The 24,925-nt window shown below is 44.4% G+C and overlaps 1 protein-coding gene across 1 annotated transcript in view; it reads right to left on the bottom strand.

Moving 5' to 3' along the window:
* Window positions 1–11,544: 11,544 nt before the first annotated feature.
* Window positions 11,545–24,925, bottom strand: part of TMEM38A (transmembrane protein 38A) — a 24,244-nt gene continuing 10,863 nt past the window's right edge. The window contains exons 2-6 of the mRNA XM_059062730.2: window positions 18,547–18,703; window positions 18,104–18,288; window positions 15,713–15,800; window positions 13,887–14,004; window positions 11,545–13,113 (exon numbers count right to left, since the gene is read on the bottom strand). Coding sequence (XP_058918713.1) covers window positions 12,889–13,113; window positions 13,887–14,004; window positions 15,713–15,800; window positions 18,104–18,288; window positions 18,547–18,703 — 773 coding nt within the window. The 3' untranslated portion in view covers window positions 11,545–12,888. The remainder of the gene's footprint in view (window positions 13,114–13,886; window positions 14,005–15,712; window positions 15,801–18,103; window positions 18,289–18,546; window positions 18,704–24,925) is intronic.

Here is a 24,925-nt window from a genome sequence, read left to right as displayed (position 1 = left end):
GGGTGGGATAGGGAGGGTGGGAGAGAGGGTGATGCAAGAGGGAGGAGATGTGGGAGCATGTGTGTATGTATAACTGATTTAGTTTGTTGTAGAGGGAAAACTAACACACTATTGTAAAACAATTATACTCCAATAAAGATGTTAAAAAAATAAAAAAATAAATAAAATAAATAAATAAATAAAATAAATAAAACTAGGGAGTACAGTTATTCATTTTTGTACCTCTCATAACACCAAGGACAAAGCTTTGTACAGCATAGAAAATCAATGATTGCTTGCTGAATTAAATCATACTGAAAGGTGAAACAAATTATTTTTTTTTCTCTTTATCGAGTACTGAATAAATAAAGTTTGTTTTAAAATGGAAAAAAATAAAAAATAAAAAATAAATAAAATACAGTGAAGTGGGAATTCCCTGGCGGTCCAGTGGTTAAAACTTGGCACTTTCACTGCCCTGCGCCCAGGTTTGATCCTGGTCGGGAAATTAAGATCCCACAAGCTAAGGAGCACAGCCAAAAAAAAAAAAGAAAAAAAAAAAAAAGTACAGTGAGATGAATGAGATGAGTATACAAATGCAGGATTCTGTTTCTATTAAGATTTTGATATTTTGGTTATCATGGATTTTTGTTTGCATTGATTTTCATTTTTAAAAAATTACTTTAAAATATTATTTATTTGCAAATCAAAACCACTATGAGATACCACCTCACACCCACTGGGACAGATATAATCAAAAAAGTAGAAAATAACAAGTGTTAGTGAGGATGTGGGAAAATTGGAGCCCTCATGAGCTCTGCTTAGCAACAATGTAAAATGATGTAGCCGCTGTGGAGAACAGCTTGAATTCATTAAAAAGTTAAACACATGGGACTTTCCTGGTGGTGCAGTGGATGACTCCATGCTCCTAATGCAGGGGGCCTGGGTTCCATGCCTGGTCAGGGAACTAGATCCCACACGCTGCAACTAAGGATACAGCCTGCCGCAACGAAGACCTGGTGCAACCAAATAAATAAAAAGTTAAACACAGAATTACCATATGATCTGGCAATTCCACTCCTACGTATATACCCATGTTCAAACAAATCCTTGTACACACATATTATTCGTAGCAGCACTAGTCACAATAGCCAAAAGGTGAAAACAACCCAAATGTCCATTAACTGGTGAATAAACGAAATATGGTAAATTCATACAACAGAATATTATTCAGCCGTGGACAGGAATGAAGCACTGATACATGATGCAAAGTGGATGAACCTCAGAAGCATTACACTGAGTGAAAGAAGCCAGACACAAAAGGTCACACAGTGTACTATTCAGTTTATATAAAATGCCTGGAACAGGCAAATTCACAGAGACAGAAAGGAGATTAGCGGAGCTGGGGGAGAGGGGATGGAGAGTGACTGATAATGGGCAGGGGGTTTCCCTTTGGGGGTGATGGAAATGTTCTGGAACGAGACAGGTGATGGTTGCACAACACTGTGAATGTATTGATAATGCACAAAATTGTACGTGTCAAAATGATTAATTTTGATATGTGAAGTTTACCTCAATTAAAAAAAATAGATTTAAATAGAAAAAAATATTGAGGGGCAGAGTCAAGATGGCAGCGTGGGAAGATGTGGAGTTCCAGTCTCCCCACAGCTAGGGTGCCTGCAGGCCCTGGTGGGGGACCTTGATGCCCAAGGAGACGGGAGGACCCCCCAAACGAACCCGTAGGACGTGTGGGGAGAGAGGGGGGAGGAAAAGTGGAGGACAGGACCGGCGCCCCCTGAGGGCGAGGGGGGTTCCCAGTCCTGGAGGGACCCTCAGAGGCTCGGATCAGCGGGTAGTGCGTGGAATGTTTCTCCTGCCCAATTGGCAGGGGAAGTCTGCCCGGCTCTCGGGCCGGGTCCTACGCCCTCAGAGGCCCCTTCCAGGCTGTGTTGGTCCTGGGGGCATAGGAGGGAGGTGGGGGAGAACAGGAGAGGCAGGCGGGAGGGGCCCTCCAGGACCGCGGTAGAGTAGTGGGGGCCGCTTGCCCTGCTCACTCAGCTTCGGAAGCCTGCTGCTCTCCCAGGCAGCATGCCCCACCCTCTGAGACCAGAGGCTCACCTGGGCCCCTTCTGTTCCATTGAGCCTAAGTCCGCCATACACACCACCAAGGGCCTTTTCCAGCCCTGTGGGTCCTAAGCATAGGCCCTGCCCACCGCCCAAACCCCGCCCCTGCTTAGGCACCACCCTCCACAGCCAAGGCCTTTCCCACCTTTTTTTTTTTTTTCTTCTCCTCTTTTTTACTATTGTGGCTCTATTTTACCTTCCAGTTGTTGTTTCAGCTACATTTTTATTCTTATATTCTTTCTAACATATCTGTTAGTTTCCTAGTCTAATTTTATTTTTTACTCTTTGTTATTGTTCTCCTTTTTATTTATTTATTTATTTTTTTTGCCAACCCATGTGGCTTGTGGGATCTTGGTTCATGAGCCAGGGGGTCAGGCTGAAGCTCCGGCAGTGGGAGCTCTGAGTCCAAACCACTGGACTGATAGAGAACCTCAGACCCCAGGGAGTATTCATCGGAGTGAGGTCTCCTGGAGGTCCTCATCTTGGCACCAAGGCCAAGCTCTACCCAACAGCCTACAAACTCCAGTGTTGGAAGCCTCAGGCCAAACAACCAGTAAGATAGGAACACAATCCCACACATCAAAGAAAAAGAAAAGTGAGACAGCAAAAAAATATGTCACAGATGAAGGAGCAAGGTAAAAACCTACCAGACCAAATAAATGAAGAGGAAATAGGCAATCTACCTGAAAAAGAATTCAGAGTAATGATAGTAAAGATGATCTAGAATCTTGGAAATAGAATGGAGGCACAGATTGAGAAAATACAAGAAATGTTTAACAAAGATCTAGAAGAACCAAAGAAAAAACAGAGATGAACAACACAATAACTGAAATGAAAAATACTAGAAGGAATCAATAACAGAGTAACTGAGGCAGAAGAATGGGTAAGTGATCTGGAAGACAAAATGGTGGAAATAATTGCTGAGGAGCAGAATAAAGAGAAAAGAATGAAAAGAATTGAAGGCAATCTCAGAGACCTCTGGGAAAACACTAAACACACCAACATTCGAATTATAGGGGTCCCAGAAGAAGGAGAGAAAAAGAAACGGTCTGAGAAAATATTTGAAGAGATTATAGTGGAAAACTTCCCTAACATGGGAAAAGAAATAGTCACCTAAGTCCAGGAAGCACAGAGAGTCCCATACAGAATAAACCCCAGGAGAAACACACCAAGACACATATTAACCAAACTAACAAAAATTAAATTCAAAGAAAAAATATTAAAAGCAGCAAGGGAAAAACAAAAAATAACATACAAAGGAATCCCCATAAAGTTATCAGATGATTTTTCAGCAGAAACTCTGCAGGCCAGAAGGGAGTGGCAGGATATACTTAAAGTGTTGAAAGAGAAAAACCTACAACCAAGATTACTCTACCCAGCAAGGATCTCATTCAGATTCGACAGAGAAATCAAAATCTTTTCAGACAAGAAAAAGCTAAGAGAATTCAGCACCACAAAACCAGCTTTACAACAAATGCTAAAGAAACTTCTCTAGGCGGGAAACACAAGAGAAGAAAAAGACCCACAAAAACAAACCGAAAACAATTAAGAAAATGGTAATAGGAACATACATATTGATAATAATCTTGAACGTAAATGGATTAAATGCCCCAACCAAAGGACATAGACCTGCTGAATGGACACAAAAACAAGACCCATATATATGCTGTCTACAAGAGACCCACTTCAGACCTAGGGACACATAAAGACTGAAAGTGAAAGCATGGAAAAAGATATTCCATGCAAATGGAAATCAAAAGAAAGCTGGAGTAGCAATACTCGTATCAGATAAAATAGACTTTAAAATAAAGACGGACACAGATGTAGAGAAAGGACTTGAGGACACAGGGAGGGGGAAAGGTAAGCTGGGATGAAGTGAGAGAGTGTCATGAACATATATACACTACCAAAGGTAAAATAGATAGCTAGTGGGAAGCAGCCACATAGCACAGGGAGATCAGCTCGGTGCTTTGTGACCACCTAGAGGGGTGGGAGAATGGGAGGGAGACGCAAGACGGAGGAGATATGGGGATACATGTATATGTATAGCTGATTCACTTTGTTATAAAGCAGAAACTACCACACCATTGTAAAGCAATTATACTCCAATAAATGTTTTTAAAAATTTAAAAATAGGGCTTCCCTGGTGGCGCAGTGGTTGAGAGTCCACCTGCCAATGCAGGGGACACAGGTTCATGCCCCGGTCCGGGAAGATCCACATGTCGCAGAGCGGCTGGGCCCGTGAGCCATGGCTGCTGAGCCTGTGCATCCAGAGCCTGTGCTCCGCAATGGGAGAGGCCACAACAGTGAGAGGCCTGTGTAACGCAAAAAAAAAAAAAAAAAAAAAAAAAAAAAAATTAAATAATAAAGATGGTTACGAGAGATAAGGTAGGACACAACATAATGATCAAGGGATCAATCCAGGAAGAAGATATAACAATTAAAAATGTTTATATACCCAACATAGGAGCACCTCAATACATAAGATAAATGCTAACAACCATGAAAGGGGAAATCGACAGTAACACAATAATAGTAGGGGACGTTAACACCCCACTTACACCAATGGACAGATCATCCAAACAGAAAATAAATAAGGAAACACAAGCTTTAAATGACACAATGACCAGATAAATTTAATTTATATTTATAAAACATTCCACCCGAAAGTGGCAGAATACACTTTCTTCTCAACTACACATGGAAAATTCTCCAGGATAGATCACATCTTGGGTCACAAATCAAGCCTCAGAAAATGTAAGAATATTGAAATCATATCAAGCATCTTTTCTTATCACAATGTTATGAGATTGGAAATCAATTACAGGAAAAGAACTGTAAAAAACACAAGTAAATGGAGGCAAAATAGTGTGTTACTAAATAACCAAGAGATCACTGAAGAAATCAAAGAAGAAATTTTAAAATACATAGAAACAAATGACAATGAAAACATGACAACCCCAAACCTATGGGATGCAGCAAAAGCAGTTCTAAGAGAGAAGTTTATGGCAATTCAATCTCACCTCAAGAAACAAGGAAAATCTCAAATAACCAATCTAACCCTACACCTAAAGCAACTGGAGAAAGAAGAACAAAGAAAACCCAAAGTCAGTGGAAGGAAAGAAATCATAAAGATCAGAGCAGAAATAAATGAAATAGAAATGAAGAAAACAATAGCAAAGATCAATAAAACTAAAAGCTTTGAGAAGATAAACAAAATTGATAAACCCTTAGCCAGACTCATCCAGAAAAAGAGGGAGAGGATGCAAATCAATAAAATCAGAAATGAAAAAGGAGAAACCACACTTGATGCTGCAGAAATACAAAGGATTATAAGAGACTACTACAAACACTATATGTCAATAACATGGAAAACCATGAAGAAATGGAAAAATTCTTGGAAAGGTACAATTTTCCAAGACTGAACCAGGAAGCATTAGAAAATATAAACAGACCTATCACAAGTAATGAAATTGAAACTGTAATTTAAAATCTTCCAACAAACAAAAGTCCAGGACCAGATGGCTTCACAGGCGAGTTCTATCAAACATTTAGAGAAGAGCTAATACCTGTCCTTCTCAAACTCTTCCAGAAAATTACAGAGGGAGGAACACTCCCAAATTCGTTCTATGAAGCCACCATTACCTGATACCAAAACCAGAAAAATATATCACAAAAAAAGAAAATTATAGACCAATATCACTGAAGAACATAGATGCAAAACTCCTGAAGAAAATACTAGGAAACAGAATCCAACAACATATTAAAAGGATCATACACCATGATCAAGTGGGATTTATCCCAGGGATACAAGGATTCTTCAATATACATAAATCAATCAATGTGATACACCATTTTAACAAATTAAGGAATAGAAATCATATAATAATCTCAATAGATGCAGAAAAAGCTTTCAGCACAATTCAACACTGATTTATGATAAAAACTCACCAGAAAGCAGGCATAGAGAGAACCTACCTCAACATAATAAAGACCATATATGACAAACCCACAGCCAACATCTTTCTCAATGGTGAAAAACTGAAACCATTTCCTCTGAGATCAGGAAGAAGACAAGGTTACGCACTCTCACCGCTATTATTCAACATAGCCTTGGAAGTCCTAGCCACAGCAATCAGAGAAGAAAAACAAATAAAAGGAATACAAATTAGCAAAGAAGTAAAACTGTCACTGTTTGCAGATGACATGATACTGTACATAGAGAATCCTAAAAATGCCACCAGAAAACTACTAGAACTAATCAATGAATTTGGTAAGGTTGCAGGATACAAAATTAATGCACAGAAATCTCTGGTATTCCTATACACTAACAATGAAAAATCAGAAAGAGAAATTAAGGAAACCCCCCCATTTACCATTGCAACAAAAAGAATAAAATACCGAGGAATAAACCTACCTAAGGAGGCAAAAGACTTGGGTTAAAACACTGATGAAAGAAATAAAAAATGACATAAACAGGTGGAGAAATATATCATGTTCTTGGATTGGAAGAATCAATATTGTGAAAATGGCTATACTACCCAAAGCAATCTACAGATCCAATGCAATCCCTATCAAACTACCAACGGCATTCTTCACAGAGTTAGAACAAAAAATTTTACAATTCTTATGGAAACACAAATGACCCCAAATAGCCACAGCAGTCTTGAGTAAGAAAAACAGAGCTAGAGGAATCAGGCTCCCTGACTTCAAACTATACTACAAAGCTACAGTCATCAAGACAGTATGGTACTGGCACAAAAACAGAAATATGGATCAATGGTACAGGATAGACAGCCCAGAGAGAAACCCATGCACATATAGTCACCTAATTTACAACAAAGGAGTCAAGAACATACAATGGAGAAAAGACAGCCTCTTAAATAAGTGGTGCTGGGAAAACCAGACAGCTACATGTAAAAGAATGAAATGAGAACACTCCCTAACACCATACACAAAAATAAACTCAAAATGGATTAAAGACCTAAGTGTAAGACAAGACACTATAAAACTCTTAGAGGATAACATAGGAAAAACACTCTTTTACATAAGCCACAGAATGATTTTTTGACCCATCTCCTAGAGTAATGAACATAAAAACAAAAATAAACAAATGGGTCCTAATTAAACTTAAAAGCTTTTGCATGGAAAAGGAAATCATAAGCAAGATGAAAAGACAGACCTCAGAATGGGAGAAAATATTTACAAATGAAACAATGGACAAAGGATTAATCTCCAAAATATACAAACAGCCCATGGAGCTCAAAAAAAAAAAAAAAAAAAAAACCCAATTAAAAAATGGCTGGAAGACCTAAATAGACATTTCACCAAAGAAGACATACAAATGGCCAAGAGGCACATGAAAAGATGCTCAACATCACTAATTATTAGAGAAATGCAAATCAAAACTACTATGAGGTATCACTTCACACTGGTCAGAATGGCCATTATGAAAAAATCTAGAAACAATAAACGCTGGAAAGGGTGTGGTGAAAAGGGAACCCTCCTGCACTGTTGGTGGGAATGTAAATTGATACAACCACTATGGAGAACAGGATGGAGGTTCCTTAAAAAACTAAAAATAGGGCTTCCCTGGTGGCTCAGTGGTTAAGAATCTGTCTGCCAATGCAGGGGACACGGGTTCAAGCCCTGGTCTGGGGAGATCCCACATGCCAGAGAGCAACTAAGCCCGCGAGTCACAACTGCTGAGCCCGAGTGCCGCAACTACTGAAGCCCGTGTGCCTAGAGCCTGTGCTCCACAACAAGAGAAGCCACCACAATGAGAAGCCAGCGCACCACAATGAAGAGTAGCCCCCGCTCACCGCAACTAGAGAAAACGCACGCTGAGCAATGAAGACCAAACACAGCCAAAAAGCAAAACAAAACAAAACAAAAAAACTAAAAATAGAACCACCATACGACCCAGCAATCCCACTACTGGGCATATACACTGAGAAAACCATAATTCAAAAAGAGACATGTAGGGCTTCCCCGGTGGCACAATTCAGTCCCCCGCCTGCCGATGCAGGGGACACGCATTCGTGCCCCGGTCCAGGAGGATCCCACATGCCGCGGAGAGGCTGGGCCCGTGAGCCATGGCCGCTGAGCCTGCGCGTCCGGAGCCTGTGCTCCGCAACAGGAGAGGCCACAACAAGTGAGACGCCTGCATACCGCAAAAAAAAAAAAAAAAAAAAAAAGAACCTTTCTCTCAACTCAAGACCAAAGAAGCTACTGAGCGTGACACCTGAACCTAAAATTAGGCTGGACTTGAGAGCTGGCCATCAGAGTTCTCACACCTACATGGGATGGCAGGGTCAGCCTGCCCTGCCAGTCATCCCCCAACCAGCCAGTGGCTTGCCCACTCCTTTCCCAAAATAGGCTGGGAGGCTATTTTGATACAATCTGTTCTCTCATAAAATGAGATCCCAGAACATTTGTGCTGGAAGGCAGGGAGCCAGCTTATTGCCAACACCCACCAGGTGCTAGATGAGTCCAAGCAGAAGCATTCTGTGCACTCTTCCAGAGCTGTCTTTGTAATCCAACTGCAGATGCTTCTGCTGGTCGTCCTAGGAGGAAAGTGAGGCTCGGAGAAAGGGGGTTACTCGCCCAATGCCACACACCCCGAAGGTGAAAAGACAGGATAGGAACAGGTCTGAGAAGCTTCAGAGCCTATTCTGGTTTTCCTTTTCTTTTGATTAAGGTAGAGTTCTCAGCATACAGTTCTGTAAGTTTTGACCACGATCAAGATACAGAACAGTTCTGCTGCCCTCTCCCCTTGAAATTCCCCTGGCCCCTTAGAAGACCATCTCTCCTCCCACTCCTAGTCCCTGGTACCCACTGATCTGTGCTCTGTCTCCATAATTTTTGCCTTTCCTATAACATCCTATAAAGGGAGCACATAGGATATAACCAGAGTCTGGCTTCTTTTGAAATCGATCCACACTGCTGTGTGTGTCAAAAATTCATTCCTTTTCTTCTCTGAGTAGTATTCCACTGTGTGATGGGATCATTGTATGGTGTTCATCCACTCAGCAGCTGATGGGCATTTGGGATGTTTCTGGTTTTTGGTGATTACCAAAACCAGCCACTATAAACATTTCTTGTGTGAACATGAGTTTGTGCTTCATTTAGAAATGGGATTGCTGCGTTACATGGTCAGTGATGTTAAATTTCCTTTTCTCTTTTTTTAAACATCTTTATTGGAATATAATTGCTTTACAATGGTGTGTTAGTTTCTGCTTTATAACAAAGTGAATCAGTTATACATATACACATGTTCCCATATCTCTTCCCTCTTGCATCTCCCTCCCTCCCACCCTCCCTATCCCACCCCTCTAGGTGGTCACAAAACACCAAGCTGATCTCCCTGTGCTATGTGGCTGCTTCCCACTAGCTATCTGTTTTACATTTGGTAGTGTATATATGTCATGCCACTCTCCCACTTGGTCACAGCTTACCCTTCCCCCTCCCCACATCCTCAAGTCCATGCTCTAGTAGGTCTGTGTTTTATTCCCATCCTGCCCCAGGTTCTTCATGACCTTTTTTTTCCCCCTTAGATTCCATATATATGTGTTAGCATACGGTATTGTTTTTCTCTTTCTGACTTACTTCACTCTGTATGACAGACTCTAGGTCCATCCACCTCACTACATATAACTCAATTTCGTTTCTTTTTATGGCTGAGTAATATTCCATTGTATATATGTGCCACATCTTCTTTATCCATTCATCCAATGATGGACACAGGTTGCTTCCATGTCCTGGCTATTGTAAATAGAGCTGCAATGAACATTTTGGTACATGACTCTTTTTGAATTATGGTTTTCTCAGGGTATATGCCCAGTAGTGGGATTGCTGGGTTGTATGGTAGTTCTATTTGTAGTTTTTAAAGGAACCTCCATAGTGTTCTCCATAGTGGCTGTATCAATTTACATTCCCACCAGCAGGGCAAGAGTGTTCCCTTTTCTCCACACCCTCTCCAGCATTTATTGTTTCTAGATTTTTTGATCATGGCCATTCTGACCGGTGTGAGATGATATCTGATTGCAGTTTTGATTTGCATTTCTCTAATGATTAATGATGTTGAGCATTCTTTCATGTGTTTGTTGGCAATCTGTATATCTTCTTTGGAGAAATGTCTATTTAGGCCTTCTGCCCATTTTTGGATTGGGTTGTTTGGTTCTTTTTGATATTGAGCTGCATTTGCCATCCCTTCTACCCCAACACCTGTCTCTCTCTCTCCCTGAACACCCACTGATCAGATGTTATTACAGGTGAATTTGCCTTTTCTAGAATTTTATATGAATGGAATCATCCCATATGCATACTTTTTTGTTTGGCTCTTTTCACCCATCATGATGCACTTGAGGCTCATTCATGTTATAGTTTGTTCCTTCTTATTGCTGAGTACTATTCATTCAATTTTTTTTTTTTTTTGGCCACACCGCACAGCATGCAGCATATTAGTTCCCTGACCAGGGATCAAATCCCAGCCCACTGCATTCGAAGCATGGAGTCTTAACCACTGGACCACCAGGGAAGTCCCCATTCACCTTTTGATGGACATTTGTTTGCTGTTTCTAGTTTGGGGCTATTACAAACAAAGCTCCTATGAACATCCATGTCCATGTCTTTGTGTGGACCCATATTTTCATTTCTCTTGGTCAAATACCTGAGTGGAATGTCTGGGTCATACAACACTTTTGAAGAAACTGCCAAACTGTCTTCCAAAGTGGCTGCACTGTTTTACATTCCCACCTGCCATGTATGAGATTTCCAGTTGCTCCACATCCTCACCAGCACTTAGTATGGTCAGTCTCTTTAATCTTAGCTCTCCTAGTGGGTGTGAAGTGGTGTCTTCCCACTCATTTCCCCAATGGCCAAGGATGTTGAGCGTCTTTCATGTGCTTATTTCTACGCCATCTGTATATTCTCTATGACAAAGTGTTCACTCAAATCCTTTGCTCCTTTTTAAGTTGAGCTGTTTTCTTATTATTGAGTCTTGAGAATTCCTTACATATGCAGGATACAATCCCTTTACCAGATGTGTGATTTTCAAAGATTTTTCTCTCAGTCTGTGGCTTGACTTTCATTCTCTTAACAGGGTTTTGCACAGACTCTTAGCTGCAAATTCCGACCGCTCCCACTAATCCTCCCACCTGTCTTTGAAGGGCAGTGATAATCATCATCCTCTTTTTCCCAAGAAGCAAACAGGCTTAGAGAAGGGGAAGCCCCATGACCTGTCAATGGCAGAGTGAGGATCAAACCCATTTCTGCTTAACTCCAAGCCCCACAGACTTCACCCACCGCCTCTGTCTCCCACTGGTGAGCAAGGGCTGCCATGAGCCTCATTCTCCTGGAAACTCCACGCGTATCTAAGTTCACAGGACTCCCATTGGGCCGTGAGGCCAAAAGAGCAAGAATGAATCAGACAAGCCATCAAGGTTCTTTCACAACAAATTTATTTGCTGACCCTTCACGCTGAGCCTTGATGGACATGCAAGAGGAGGAATCTGGGGGCCCTACAGCCTCAGGACCCACCTAGCTCCCAGGCATCACCAGATCAAGGCACTTTCCCAATAGCTGGGTAACACCTGGAACCCCAACAATCCCACACCGCTCTGACACAGCTGCAGGCTGATGCCCTGAGCATGCTCTGAGCACCCGTGTGCAAAGGGCAGCCCCATGCTAGCCTGGTCTGGGCCCCAACCCCATCTGAGACTGGCCATGTCCAACCTACCTACCCCTCTCTGATGTCCCGGTGACCTAGGCTGAGATGAAGATAGCCAGGAGGGGCGCTCAGCTCCCATCCCCCTCGCGCACCCTGAATCAAGTTCCCAGCCTGTCTAGCAGCAGCACAAGGTTTGGCACATAGTAGGCATGTGTTTGTTGAATGACTGAGTGAGTGGCAATGAAGGATGCCAGCATGAGGGAGGTCTCATGGAGCTTGCCAGGTCCAACAGTGAGTTCTTGGAGCCCCTGGACAGAGCCAGATCTTGGAACACACCTGCCAAGCCAGCTGCATTTCTTTGGTTTAGGAACAACCTGAAGCCAAGGATCAGAACAAGGCTTCCCCGCCCTCCATGCTCTCAAGTCTGGCTTAGACATGTCTCCTGAAGGCCTCCTTTGTGCCAGGTAACTTGTGGGGTTCTCCAGCCCACAAACACAAAAGATCTAAAATGCAAAGCCATTTTTACGCACGATGAACATCCACCAAGGCCTCCCCTCCTAACTGCATTGTGCTTCTGAGCTTAGAAAGCTGGTCCACGTCCAGCCTCACATCAGCCCTTGCATACAGAATGGGGTGAGGAGCCACTATGTAGATGGGGCACGCAAGGCTCAGAGCAGGAGGCAACTTGCCCAGGGATGCCCAGGAGAAGTCGGCAAGAAGAGACGTGGAAATCACAGCAGCTACCTTACAGCAGACACTTAGTATAACGTCCGTCAAACGAATGAGCCTCAGCATGGCTTGAAATTCTTTTGGAGTCAAGGTGTAATTTTAGAGAGGAAATAATAGAACCAAGAACATAACTGCCAGGGTTTCCGGCTGGAGCTGCTACTGTGAACTCCCCCCAAAAGTTGTCACACTATGGGGACCTGGCAGAAAGAGAAAGGGACCCCCCCCTTCCTACAAATGCCCTTCACCGCCATATCTCATTTAACCCCCGCATCAGCCCCGGAGGGGGGGCTAATGGCTCCAATTTGTAGATGGCGAAGTAGAGGCCTGGAGAGGGGGGTCCTGGGTCTGGGTCCTCTCCTTGGTGCCCTGAATGCCCCCAGGGCTGCCCTCTAATCTGCCTTCTTGGTTTTTTTCTTCCTGGAGCCCTCACTCAGCTCCTCCTTGGACTTGGTGGGCAGGGATGAGTGCGAGGAGGGCCCACTGCCGCCCTGGGATCCACCGTGGTTGTCATGGTGATGGTCGCTCCCCCAGGCCGACCCAAACAGCACAGGGCAGACGTAGCCTTCCAGAACATCAAAAGGGGAACTGTGGGAGTGAGTGGCCATCAGGAACACCTGAGGTGGTGTGGCAGAGGGACAGGAGAGGCGAGAGAGCCAGAGGGAGAATGAGGCAGAAGCAAAGTGGGGGTTGCAGGGGAAAGAGAGAGAAGGTCAGCCAGGGGAAGGGCAGAGTTAGCGCAGACCCAGCCTTCTGGCTGCATGCACCCCCTAAGAAGGTGACCAAGTGTCCTGGGTTTTCTGGGATGCGAGATTTTAGTGCTAAAAACCCAGGCACACCGGGACAGTTGGTCACCTTTTCCCCAGGAGTATCCCCCACACACACGTGGGCTCAGAGAGAAGCTGTTTGGCTTGGGGTCGCTCACTCCCTTTCCCTATGCGATGGCCTGTGGTCCCTTCCCGGGGAGCCAGCAGCGAAGCTCCTTAGCTCCACGGGGAGGGAAGAGTGCATGGCCCCAGAAGACCTTTCCTGGGTAGGGGGTGACCCTAACTCAAGGCCTGAGGGTCAGACCAGCACCACTCCTGGTCCAGCCCGCTCTCCATGCCCGAGGCACAAGGCCCTGATACTCCAGACTCCGTACACTCCTGCGCCCATCTTGGCCTTTGCCCATGCTGGGCCGTCTGCCTGGGAGACCTTGTTCTGCTCACCGCCATCCCCACCTGCTGGACACTAATCTGCTCATACCCTTCTCCCATGCATGAACCTACAGACAAGCTCCCCACCCCTTGACCTTAGGGCTGTCCTTTTCCCAGACACTCAAGGCTATGAGCCTAAGCTCCCTATCCTCAGCCTGGGAGGTTTGGGTCGGCATCAGGACAGGAAGGCTTACCTTACAGGATACCATGAACATGGTGAAGATGAAGATGAGGCTGGCTTTGGACACTGGGAGCCAGCGGGTCTGCTGGAGGGTAAAGAGGATGGCTCCGTACAGGCTGGCCTTGGTGGGGCTGGAGGGGGTAGCTGTGGTTACTGCGAGGTTCTGCATGGCTCAGGCCTCTGTACCAGTGTCCCAGGCCCCCTTCTCTGCCCACCCCTGCTGGTTCCAGCACCCACCCCAGCTTCTCCAGAGTGCATGGTGGAAAGGTGCCCATGTGACATGGATGACAGGGTATCTCCCTGTACAGTAAAGAGCTATCTATCTTGGCCCCCAAAGAGGTCTCTCCTTTGCCCTGCTCCTGGAAGGTATCCGTTAAGCCCTGGGAATGTCCTGCCTGATAGGAGTGTCTTTGTTTACCTGGGGATTTGGGGCCATACCAGATGGTAATGGTGTGATTTAGGGTGGGGTCTTGGGCCACATGGTATCAGCTGAACCTCTGGAGGGACTGGAGACTGAGGTCAGCCATGCAGGCAGTCAGCTATGTCTGTGTGACCAAAGCCCCTGAACACCAGGGCTCAGGGGAGCACTACTGGTTGACAATCTTCAACGCATACAGTCACACATGGATGCTGGGAGAGACAGGTGCTGTCCACACAGTTCCACTGAGAGAGGACTGTTTGAAGCTTGCGCCTAGTCTCTCCCTGGATGCTGTCCCACATGTCTTTACCTTTGCCATTTTTAATCTGTAATAAACTATAATCCTAAGTATAATGGCTTGGCCAAGTTCTATGGGTCCTTCTAGCAAGTTGTCAAACCTGACGGTGGTCTTGGGGACTCCTGAACAGTGCACTCCCCCAGAAGGTGGGATTACAACACACAGTTCCTCTTAATTTTCCTTTTCTTCCTTGAAGAATAGGCTTCCGATATTTTGACCTGTTGCAGAAGACAGACCAGTGACTTCTGTTTCTGATGTCTGTCGCTCACTGCACGTACTTAATGATGATAATTCAACCTGATATTTCCAAAGCACGCACCAGGAACCAGGGTCAGAGGGTTATGTGTGTGATGGAGCCTTCACACTCAGCTGATGAGGCAGAAATAGAATCTGAGAGGGGAAGCCACTTGCCCTCTTAGTAGCAAGGGACACAACGGTCTGAGCCTCCATTTCCCTGTCCATGAACTGAGTGTGGGAACAGACCTCTCATGGGGATAAAGTGAGTTAAAGTTATGTTTTCCAACATATGAAATGGGAGATAGTTTTCACTGGCATATGGGTGAGCCTTTTAATGTTGTCATATTTTAATGGCAACAGCTTTATTGTAGATTGGGAGAAAACTTAACTAGCTTGAACCTTTAGGTCTTTTAAAAATGTATTAGGCTAAATGCCCTATGGGGTCCTGGGTTGAGTCCTGTCTGTTGCCATCTGGCCCTGCCCAATGTTCCCCACTTAGCCCCAGCCACACTGCTCACCCACACTCTGTGTTCTACACCGTGAATCCCTCACTTCCCACCCACAATCTGTACCCAAAATGCAGAACCAGGCAGAATCGTTCCTCTTCTCTGACTTGATAGTTGGCAGAGGTGCTGACCTCTGTCCAGAAGCTCCCTCTTTGCCAGAAAACTCTTACTCACTCTTCAAAACCCAAATCAAGTGTCTCATCACCCTGCCACGTTGCCTTCCCCTGCCCCCTAGGTAGTGTTAGGGCTCTACCTCCGGGGTCCCCCATCTATGGTCTCTGGAAGCTTCTGGAAGGAGAATCAGGGGCTGAGACTTCCAAGTCACCAGGAGTATCCAACCCATGGTCAGGCCCAGGGAATAGGGAGGATGGGATACTCACAAGGACATGTGCAGAATCTCGTTGGTCTCTGGCTTCCAGACCCCTCGGAGCAGCTGCTCAAAGTTGGACATGAGGGCGACACCAGAGCCTATGGGACAGGGTACTTCTAAACAAGCCCGCCACCTCCAGCTCCCTGCTCTTCTTGGCTGAATTCCCCAGGAAGCAGCTTCTTTGCTTCTGGAGTCTGATTCAGAGGGATACTGAGCCTGGGGTGTATGATCATCAGTTGCAGGTGGGGGAACTGCGGCCCAGAGAGGGGACAGTCTTGCTGAGGGTCACACAGCACATTTGGAGCAAAACCAGCATGAATTAATCGAGGTCATATCCCACCTGCAAAGTATGTCTTGGACAAATCTGGGTTGTCTGCCCTGATGCTCCCAATCCAGGACCCTGAGCTGTGCATGAGGCTTCCAGAGGGCTCCCCACCCCCAGCCTCTCTTCTCTCTGGGTTCTGAGATTTCAACCTTTTTCAAGCCACTTGCCCTCTGGAAGGCATGTCATACCCCTGGGGAATTTGCTCTGTAGTACAGGCTTCCTGGAGAGAGAATGAGACCCACGTCAAGATTTCTGGTTAAGTTTCTAGAAGAATCTTCCCATTTACCCCAAAGGTATTGGCTAAAGAGGCTTGGACACCCACTCCAGGAGTGGTTGTGCTAACTGGGATGCCTGATATGCACCACTGGACCAGGGGTTTGCATCTTGGATGATTTTGCCCCCAAGGAGGCTTTTGGCAATATCTGTAGACGTTTTTGGTTGTCACAGCTGGGGAGGGGGCTGCTACTGGCAACTAATGGGTTGAAGCTAGGGATGCTCCTCAACACCCTATAATGCACAGGACAGCTCCCACCAAAGAGCATGATCCAGCCCTAAATGTCAGTGGTACTGAGGATACTGTGACTCAATGGATGATGATTCTAGACCCAGGCATTTTGGGGGTACCCACTTGGGTGAGCAGGAAGCAGGGATTCGGTGCCCAGTGGTGTTTAGCACCTTCTCAAGCCTTCTTTCCCTGACTTCCTTTTACTCCTTGGTCCACCACTGCAACTGTTACTGTTGAATTATCTATTTCTCCTTTAACTTCCCTCGATTTTTGCTTTATGTATTTTGGTGCTCTGTTTCTAGGTGCATATATGTTTATAATGGTTATATCTTCTTAGTGGGGTGACCCAACATTATAAACTGTCCCTCTATATTTTTAGGAATATTTTTTTTGTCTCAAAGTCTATCTTGGTCTACCTCTTAGCATAAATGGAGGAGGATAAAAAGGAGGGCTCCAAAGTTGTTAGGAACGTGGATGTTGAATTCAGAAGACTTGGAGTCAAACCCAGCTGTGCCCCCATAGCCATGTGACCTTGGGCATGTCATTTCATTTCCCTCTTCTGTAAAAAGAGATGATGTTAGCCTTCTCCTAAAGGAGAGCCTTAAGGATCAAATGAGAAAAGATGCACAAAGGCCTCAACTCAAAACTTGCCCTGGGTCAGGGATCTTAGCCTGGAGTCTATGAACCCAGACAGGAAACAATTACATCTTCATCTTCACATCCCTCGCTGAAATCCAGCCTTTCCTTCCATCACGAAGGGAGGCAGTTACCTCAGCAGGATTTGCAAGTCTGTGATTCTGTCACCAACAGAATTCATGTATGTGTTTCTTTTCACATTCCCATTGTTGCAGATGGTGGTTTCAAAATATCATTTGTGTTCAACACCACTTCAAAAGTCTGAGAGTCATTAGGAGCCACTGTAAGGTCTGCTATTTAATCACTAGTAAAGATGGATAAAGCTACTACAGCATATTTTTTAAAAAATTTTATAACTACTTTAAAATAATAGGCTTTCTTTATTCTCCTATATATTTTACTTTATGCATTTAAAAAACATAAAAGGGTCTGTAGGCTTTACTGGGCTGATAAAAGGGCTGTAGTCCACAAAGCTTAAGAACCTCTGTAGTTACAGGGGTATGATTTCCTCTCTAGGAGGCATCTGGCAACGTCTGGAGACATTTTAGGTTGTCACACTGGTAGGTGCTACAGGCATCTAGTGGGTGGGGGCCAGGGACGCTGCTCAACATCCTACGATGCACAGGATGGGCTCCACCACAGAGAACGGTCCAGCCCCAAATGTCAGTAGGGCCACAGTTGAGAAATCCTGCTCTAGAGACATCAGCTCTCATTGCTTCGTTGTCCTATTTACCTTTGATAGTTAAATTTCTGGAAGAATCTTCTCATTTACCCTAAAGGTGTCTGCTGAGGAGGAGGCTGGACTCCTGCAGCCGTCCTGACATCCCTTAGCCCGGAGCAAATGGCTGTGCCCGCTGGGGTGCTCAAAATGTCCCACCGAGCAGGGGTTCTCAACTGGGGTGCTTTTCCATTGTTCTCATCATGGTCCTGTTTACCTTTGACCCAGCCAGTGGCGATCATGACGAACCACCCGTGGTGGTAGTGGTGATGGGCGTGATGGATGCCCACGGCGATCTTGCGGACCCTCACCACCTCCTTCATGGCCACGAAGATAAGTTTCACCGGCAGGAAGCAGACACACTTGTAAAAGAGGTCCAAGGGGCAGAAGAAAATCAAGTACCTTTGGGGAGAGAATGCCAAGCCTCAGAGGGAGACAGACCCTGGGGCCCCTCGGAGATGAGGTTGTGTCCAGACCCTCGCTCTCACTTGCCGGGCTTAGGACAGCTAGGCAGTGGAAAGTGGTGGGTCAGGACCACTGTGGAGGTTGCGCTGGTGGGTCCTAGTTCCTCCAACCTCCCGCCTCCCCACTCCCAGGTGGCAGTGTCACCCTGCCCGCCTGCTCTGCCCTCCCACATCCCGCCAGACCAGTGATGCTTACCAGACTGCTGAGGCCAGTAGGATGCTGGAGTTGTTGCTGAAGTAGTCGACCAGGGGCTCCCCGAGCAGCAGATCAGCCAGGATGTAACTCCCAAAGCAATGCAGCATGGCACACAGCCAGGATGCCATGGGGTGGCGCTGGGAGAGCTCGACTGCTCCTGAGGGGCATGGGGCATCCCCCACCATCACCAGGGCATCTGGGACATGCTTCACCCTTTATGCCCTCTGTTCAGCTCATCCTAATTCAGCTGCCTTCACAGAGTGCCCACCCAATGCCTTGCAGTTTGCCCATTTCAGAGGAAGAACCAAGGCTCAGAGAGGGTGCACACATGTCTGAGGTCACACAGGGAGAAGGCAGAACCAGGCTGGGGCTCTTTCCTCGAAGCTCAGAGAGGGGGCAATAACAATAACACCAGCTCACATTTAGCAAGCATTCCCAGGTCTCAGACACTGGGTTTAGCACTTATAGGAAGGACATTAAATCTTCATTGATAACTGCAGCCAAGTGATCACTCTTATTATCCCCGTGAGGAGACTGAAGCTTGAAGAGAGAGGACAACATGCAGTTGGGAAAGCTTTGACGCAGCTACTCCTGCCTTGGGCTGATGCCAAGATCCCTATAAGCTTATACCTGTACTTTTATTTAAAAAAATTTTGTGTGCGTGGTAAAATATAGATAAAATGTACCACTCTAACCATTTAAAATGTACAGTTCAGTGGCATTAAGCACATTCATGTTATTGTGCAACCATCCCCATCATCCATCTCCAGAGCTTTTCACCTTGCAAAACTGAAACTCTGTCCCCATTAAAGACTAACTCAGACTTCCCTGGTGGCGCAGTGGTTAAGAATCCGCCTGCCAATGCAGGGGACACAGGTTCAAGCCTAGGTCTGGGAAGATCCCACATTCCATGGAGCAAATAAGCCCGTGCGCCACAACTACTGAAGCCCGTGCACCTAGAGCCGGTGCTCCGCAACAAGAGAAGCCACCGCAATGAGAAGCCCGCGCACTGAAACGAAGAGTAGACCCCGCTCGCTGCAACTAGAGGTAGCCCACGTGCAGCAACGAAGACCCAACGCAGCCAGAAAAAACACTAACTCTCCATTCATCCCTCATTCCAGTCCCTGAGGTCTACCACTCTACTTTCTGTCTCTATGAACTTGACTACTTTATAGACCTCATGTAAGTGGAATCATACAGTATTTGTTGTTTTGTGACTGGATTCTTTCACTTAGCATAATGTCCTCAAAGTTCATCCATGTCATAAGATGTGTCAGAATTTTCTCCTTTTTAAGGCTGAATAATATTCCATTGGATGGATCTATCACATTCTACATATCCATTCAACCATCAATGGACATTTGTGTTGCTTACACCTTTTGGTTATTGAGAATAGTGCTGCTAAGAACATGAACGTACAAATATCTGTACGAGTTCCTGCTTTCAATTCTTTTGGGTATATTCCAGATGTGGAATTGCTGGATCAAATGTTAATTCCATTTCTAATTTTTTGAGAAAGTTCCATACTGTTTTCCACAGCAACTGCCCCATTTTACATTCCCATCAGTAATGCACAAGTGTTCCAACCTTTCCACCCCTCAGCAATACTTGTTGTTTTCTGTTTTTTAGGAATAGCTGTGCTGATGGGTATGAGGTGATATCTCATTGTGGTTTTGATTTGCATTTCCCTAATGATTAGTGATATTCAGTACTTTTTCATGTGCTTATTGGTCATTCCTATATCTTCTTTGGAGAAATGTCTATTCAAGTCTTTTGTGTATTTTTTTAAAAATTGGTTTGTCCTTCTGTTGTTAAGTTGTGCTCTTATGGAGAATGTTCATTTGCTGGGTAAAGAGCTTTGATTGGCCCCAGATAGGAAGGCACAGAAGAAATTTGAAAGGTGGAACTGAAGGGCTCCAGAGCCCTATCTTGCTGGGGGAGAGCCATCAGTGCAGAGGGAAGTCACCAGGTATTGGTACTGAAGGGGACAGTGCAGGGCATGCCCACATGTGAGGAACGGTGTAAAAAGAGCAATGAGCAAAGCTGGATAATGGAGTCCTTGAAGGTAGAATTATACTAACAGGGTGAGGAGGGAGAGAGGGCATCCCATGCTAGCAGCATGGAAGGAACAAAGACACAAGCAAAAATGGCCAAGCACAAATGTCACTTCCTCCAGGAAGGCTTCCTTGCTCTACTGAGCAAGTCACTCCCGACTCTGGGCTCCCACCACTCCGTGGACTCCACCCCATTTTTGGTCTTGGTACGTTATTCAATTTTTCACATAGAATAACAGAAAGTAGATTAGTTGTTGCTTAGGGCTGGACGGGACTTGGGAGATGGGAGGGTAAAAGCTAGAGGATCCAGCTTGGAGGAGATAGTTGCACAATTCTGTGAATATACTAAAAACCAGCGAATGGGATGATTTAAATGGGTGAATTGGGTGGTATATGAATTACATCTCCATAAAGCTGTTAAAAAATAAAAGGATAACAGAGAAAAAAATGTAACATTTCATCGTTTCTGCAACTGAGGATAAACATTCATAAATGATACGAAATTGAGTCTTCTTATAAACCCAAGGCAAGAAAATGCAAAAGACTGGACTAATGTAGCGAATAGAAATAGGGACCCCACACCTAAGGAAGATGGCTCAGTGCATTGGTTTCCAACTTGGCTGTACATCAGTTACCTGGGGACTTTACAAACACCTGATGCCTGTTTCCCATCACAGAGGGTCTCGGTTTGTCGGTGTGGGATGTGGCTGGGCTTGTGGATTTTTTAATGCTCCTAGGTAATTCCTTTGTGCAACAAAGTTGAGCACCACAGAGATAGGGGAATGAACTGGCCCATATCCTGACATCCTGCAGCCTTGATAACCCAAAACCTCCATGGTCTGAGAAGATGGGCTCCCAAGAGCAATGGTTTTCAAACTGTGTTCCTGGGAACCGTGAGGGTTTGCAGGGGCAAAGGAGAAACCAAGCAGGTATGTCCTGGGTCTTCCCCCCTGTTTCAACCAGAGCACAACTTCATTTACTGCTTCATCTCAGAATTTGGCATAAGATTTTGTTTGAAAAGGAGAATCTGGTATTCACACAGTTGTGCATGCAAATATTCATAGCAGCTTTATTTGTAAACAACCCAAATGGCTTCAATGGGTGAATGGATAAACAAACCATGGTACATCTGTACCACGGAATACTACTCAGTAATGAAAAAGGAATAAACCAGGGATACACAAAACAACCCAGACAGATCTCAACGGTGTGACACTCAGCGAAAACTGCCAATCTCAGAAGGTTACGTACTGTATATGATTCCATTTATATAACATTCTCCAAGTGACAAAACCATAGTGATGAGTGACAGAGAGCAGATCAGTGGTTACCAGGGGTTAGGGTTCAAAGGAAGATCTAACTATAGAGGGGCATCACAGGGGAGTTTCTTTGGAGTGTCAGAACCATTCTGTATCCTGATCGTGGTGGTGGTTACTCCAATCTACACATGTGATAAAATTTCAAAGGACTATATTTTTTAAAGTGCATGTAAAAACAGCTGAATAAAGTCTGTAGTTGGTGTTAATGGTATTATTCGGATGCCAATTTCCATGTTTAAATAATGAGCTACCATTAGGTAAGATGTTGTCATTGGGGGAAGCTGGGTGAAGGGGACTTGGAAATTTTGCTCCATTTTTGCAACTTCTGGGAATCCCCTGGTGGTCCAGAGGTTAGGACTCGGCACTTTCACTGCCAGGGTTCAATCCCTGGTTGGGGAATTAAGATCCTGCAAGCTGTGGCATGGCCACAGGAAAAAAAAAAAGAACCCATTTTTGCAATTTCTTATGAGTCAAACTCTTTCAAGATAAACTGTATTTTAAGATCCCAAATTAAAATGAAGGCAGGGGGTCTAGTTCTTTAAAAACACGTTTACAGAAAACACTAGAGGTACAGGATTAATGTCTATTAGTCAAATACACTTTATACTACACACTTAAGTCTTTTGAATCTTTTTTTTTAAACTTCTTTATTAGAGTATAATTGCTTTATAATGGTGTGTCAGTTTCTGCTTTATAACAAAGTGAATCAGTTATACATATACATATGTCCCCATATCTCTTCCCTCTTGCATCTCCCTCCCTCCCACCCTCCCTATCCCACCCCTCTAGGTGGTCACAAAGCACTGAGCTGATCTCCCTGTGCTATGTGGCTGCTTCCCACTAGCTATATATTTTACGTTTGGTAGTATATATGTGTCCATGCCACTCTCTCATTTTGTCCCAGCTTACCCTTCCCCCTCCCCGTATCATCAAGTCCATTCTCTAGTAGACCTGCATCTTAAGACAACAGTAGCATAAAGATAGAACCTAACTATCTCAAAAGATTCAAAAGGAAGAAATGGACAAATTCTTTTGAATCTTTTGAGATAGTTAGGTTCTATCTTTATGCTACTATTGTCCTAATCTTCTACAGCCACACCCCTGAGTTGGAACCTGGGTGTCTCCTGGTGTGATGACTTATTTCATCATCTTGATTCCTTCCCTCCCCACTAGTTTCATTTTCCAGAGAATGAATTTAGGATTAAGTCATAAGACACAGCTACTTAGCTCTCACAGCCAGAGCTGCTACCACTGACTCTATTTTTTTATTTTTTAAGTTTTATATAGTTGATTTACCATATTGTGTTAATTTCTGCTATACAGCAAAGTGATTCAGTTATACATATATAAACATTATTTTTCATATTCTTTCCCATCATGGTTTATCACAGGATATTGAATATACTTCCCTGTGCTATATATGCTATACAGTAGGACCTTGCTGTTTATCATCCTATATATAACAGTTTGCGTCTGTTAATCCCAAACTCCCACTCCTTCCCTACCCCCACCCCGCCAAGCACAAGTCTGTTCTCTACGTCTGTCTTTTTCTGTTTTGTAGATAAGTTCATTTGTGTCATATTTTAGATTCTACATATAAGTGATATCATATGGTATTTGTCTTTCTCATTCTGACTTACTTCACTTAGTATGATCATCTCTAGGTCCATCCATGTTGCTGAAAATGGCATTATTTCATTCTTTTTTATGGCCAAGTAGTATTCCCCAGTGCCTCTTTTTCATAAACAATTTACTTAATCCAATGAAAACTCTACTCAATGTGGATGTGAGATGACAAGCTTACAATATGTAATCTATTAGTCAAAAGGCTAGTCAAAAGAAATAATTAGTTCAGGTTTTGGGAGTTTGGGGGGAAAGTTTCTCTTTGTTTCTAGAGATTGGATGCCTTTTGTCTCTAAATTGTCAAATCTGAATGCTTGGCCTCTTTATGCTGTGTACTAAGTGTGAAGCTATTGACATAAATACCTGTATATACTATTGATACACTCAACAAGTTGACTTGATCTTAATCCTTCCGTGAGTACAGGGACCTTATCAGTCTTATCTGCTGCTGAACCACCCCCTTCCCCTGATCCGGTGTGCTTACTGTGCCTGATACATGGTAGTTACTCAATAAATAACTGTTAGTGAAAGAACTGTCCACATGGAGGTTACATTCTAGCAAATGTGGACTGAACACTCTTAGGCACTGAGGTTGTGTTGGGCACTTTTGGTTACATTATAACAACAACTTCCCCTGCTCCCTGTATTTATTGAGTTACTTCTTTTTTTTTAAATTGAGTTACTATTGTGTCCCAGGCAACTACATACCTTCACACCATCCTCAAGCCTTCAGCGTCAGAGCCCAGGCTTTCAACCACAGGTAATGTAAGGATCAATATCCCTGCCTATAGTGAGTTATAGGAGGTACTCCCCCCCCCCCGAATTCATGTCCATCAGAGCCTTATTTGGAATAGGGTCTTTGCAGATGCAAATAAGGTAAGGATTTCGAGATGAGATCATCCTGGAGCATCTGGGTATGTCCTGAATCCAATGAGAGTGTTCTTATAAAAGACAAAAAAAGGAGACACACAAAGAAGAAGGTGTTGTAAGTTGAAATCACAAGGAGATATGTTTAAGTCCTAACCCTTGGTATCTGTGAATGTGACCTTATTTGGAAATAGGGTCTTTGCAGATGTAATTACATTAAGATGAGGTCATTAGGTGGGCCTTAATCCAATGTCTGGTGTTCCTTATAAGAGGAGACAGATCACAGGGAAGAAGGCCATATAAACAAGGAGGTAGAGACTGTAGTGATGCATCTACAAGCCATGGAACCCCAAGGATGCTAGCCACCTCCAGAAGCTAGGAAGAGGCATAGAAAGATTCCTTCCTAGAACCACCAGAGAGAACATGGCCCTGCTGACACCTTGATTTTGGATTTCTAGCTTCCAGAACTGTGAGACAATACATTTCTGTTTTAAGCCACCCAGTTTGTGGTACTTC

Source organism: Kogia breviceps, chromosome 4 (genome assembly GCF_026419965.1).
Source record: "Kogia breviceps isolate mKogBre1 chromosome 4, mKogBre1 haplotype 1, whole genome shotgun sequence".
NCBI lineage: Eukaryota > Metazoa > Chordata > Mammalia > Artiodactyla > Physeteridae > Kogia > Kogia breviceps.
Note: the sequence above shows the minus strand (reverse complement) of the source record. Positions and strands in the feature narration are given on the sequence as shown.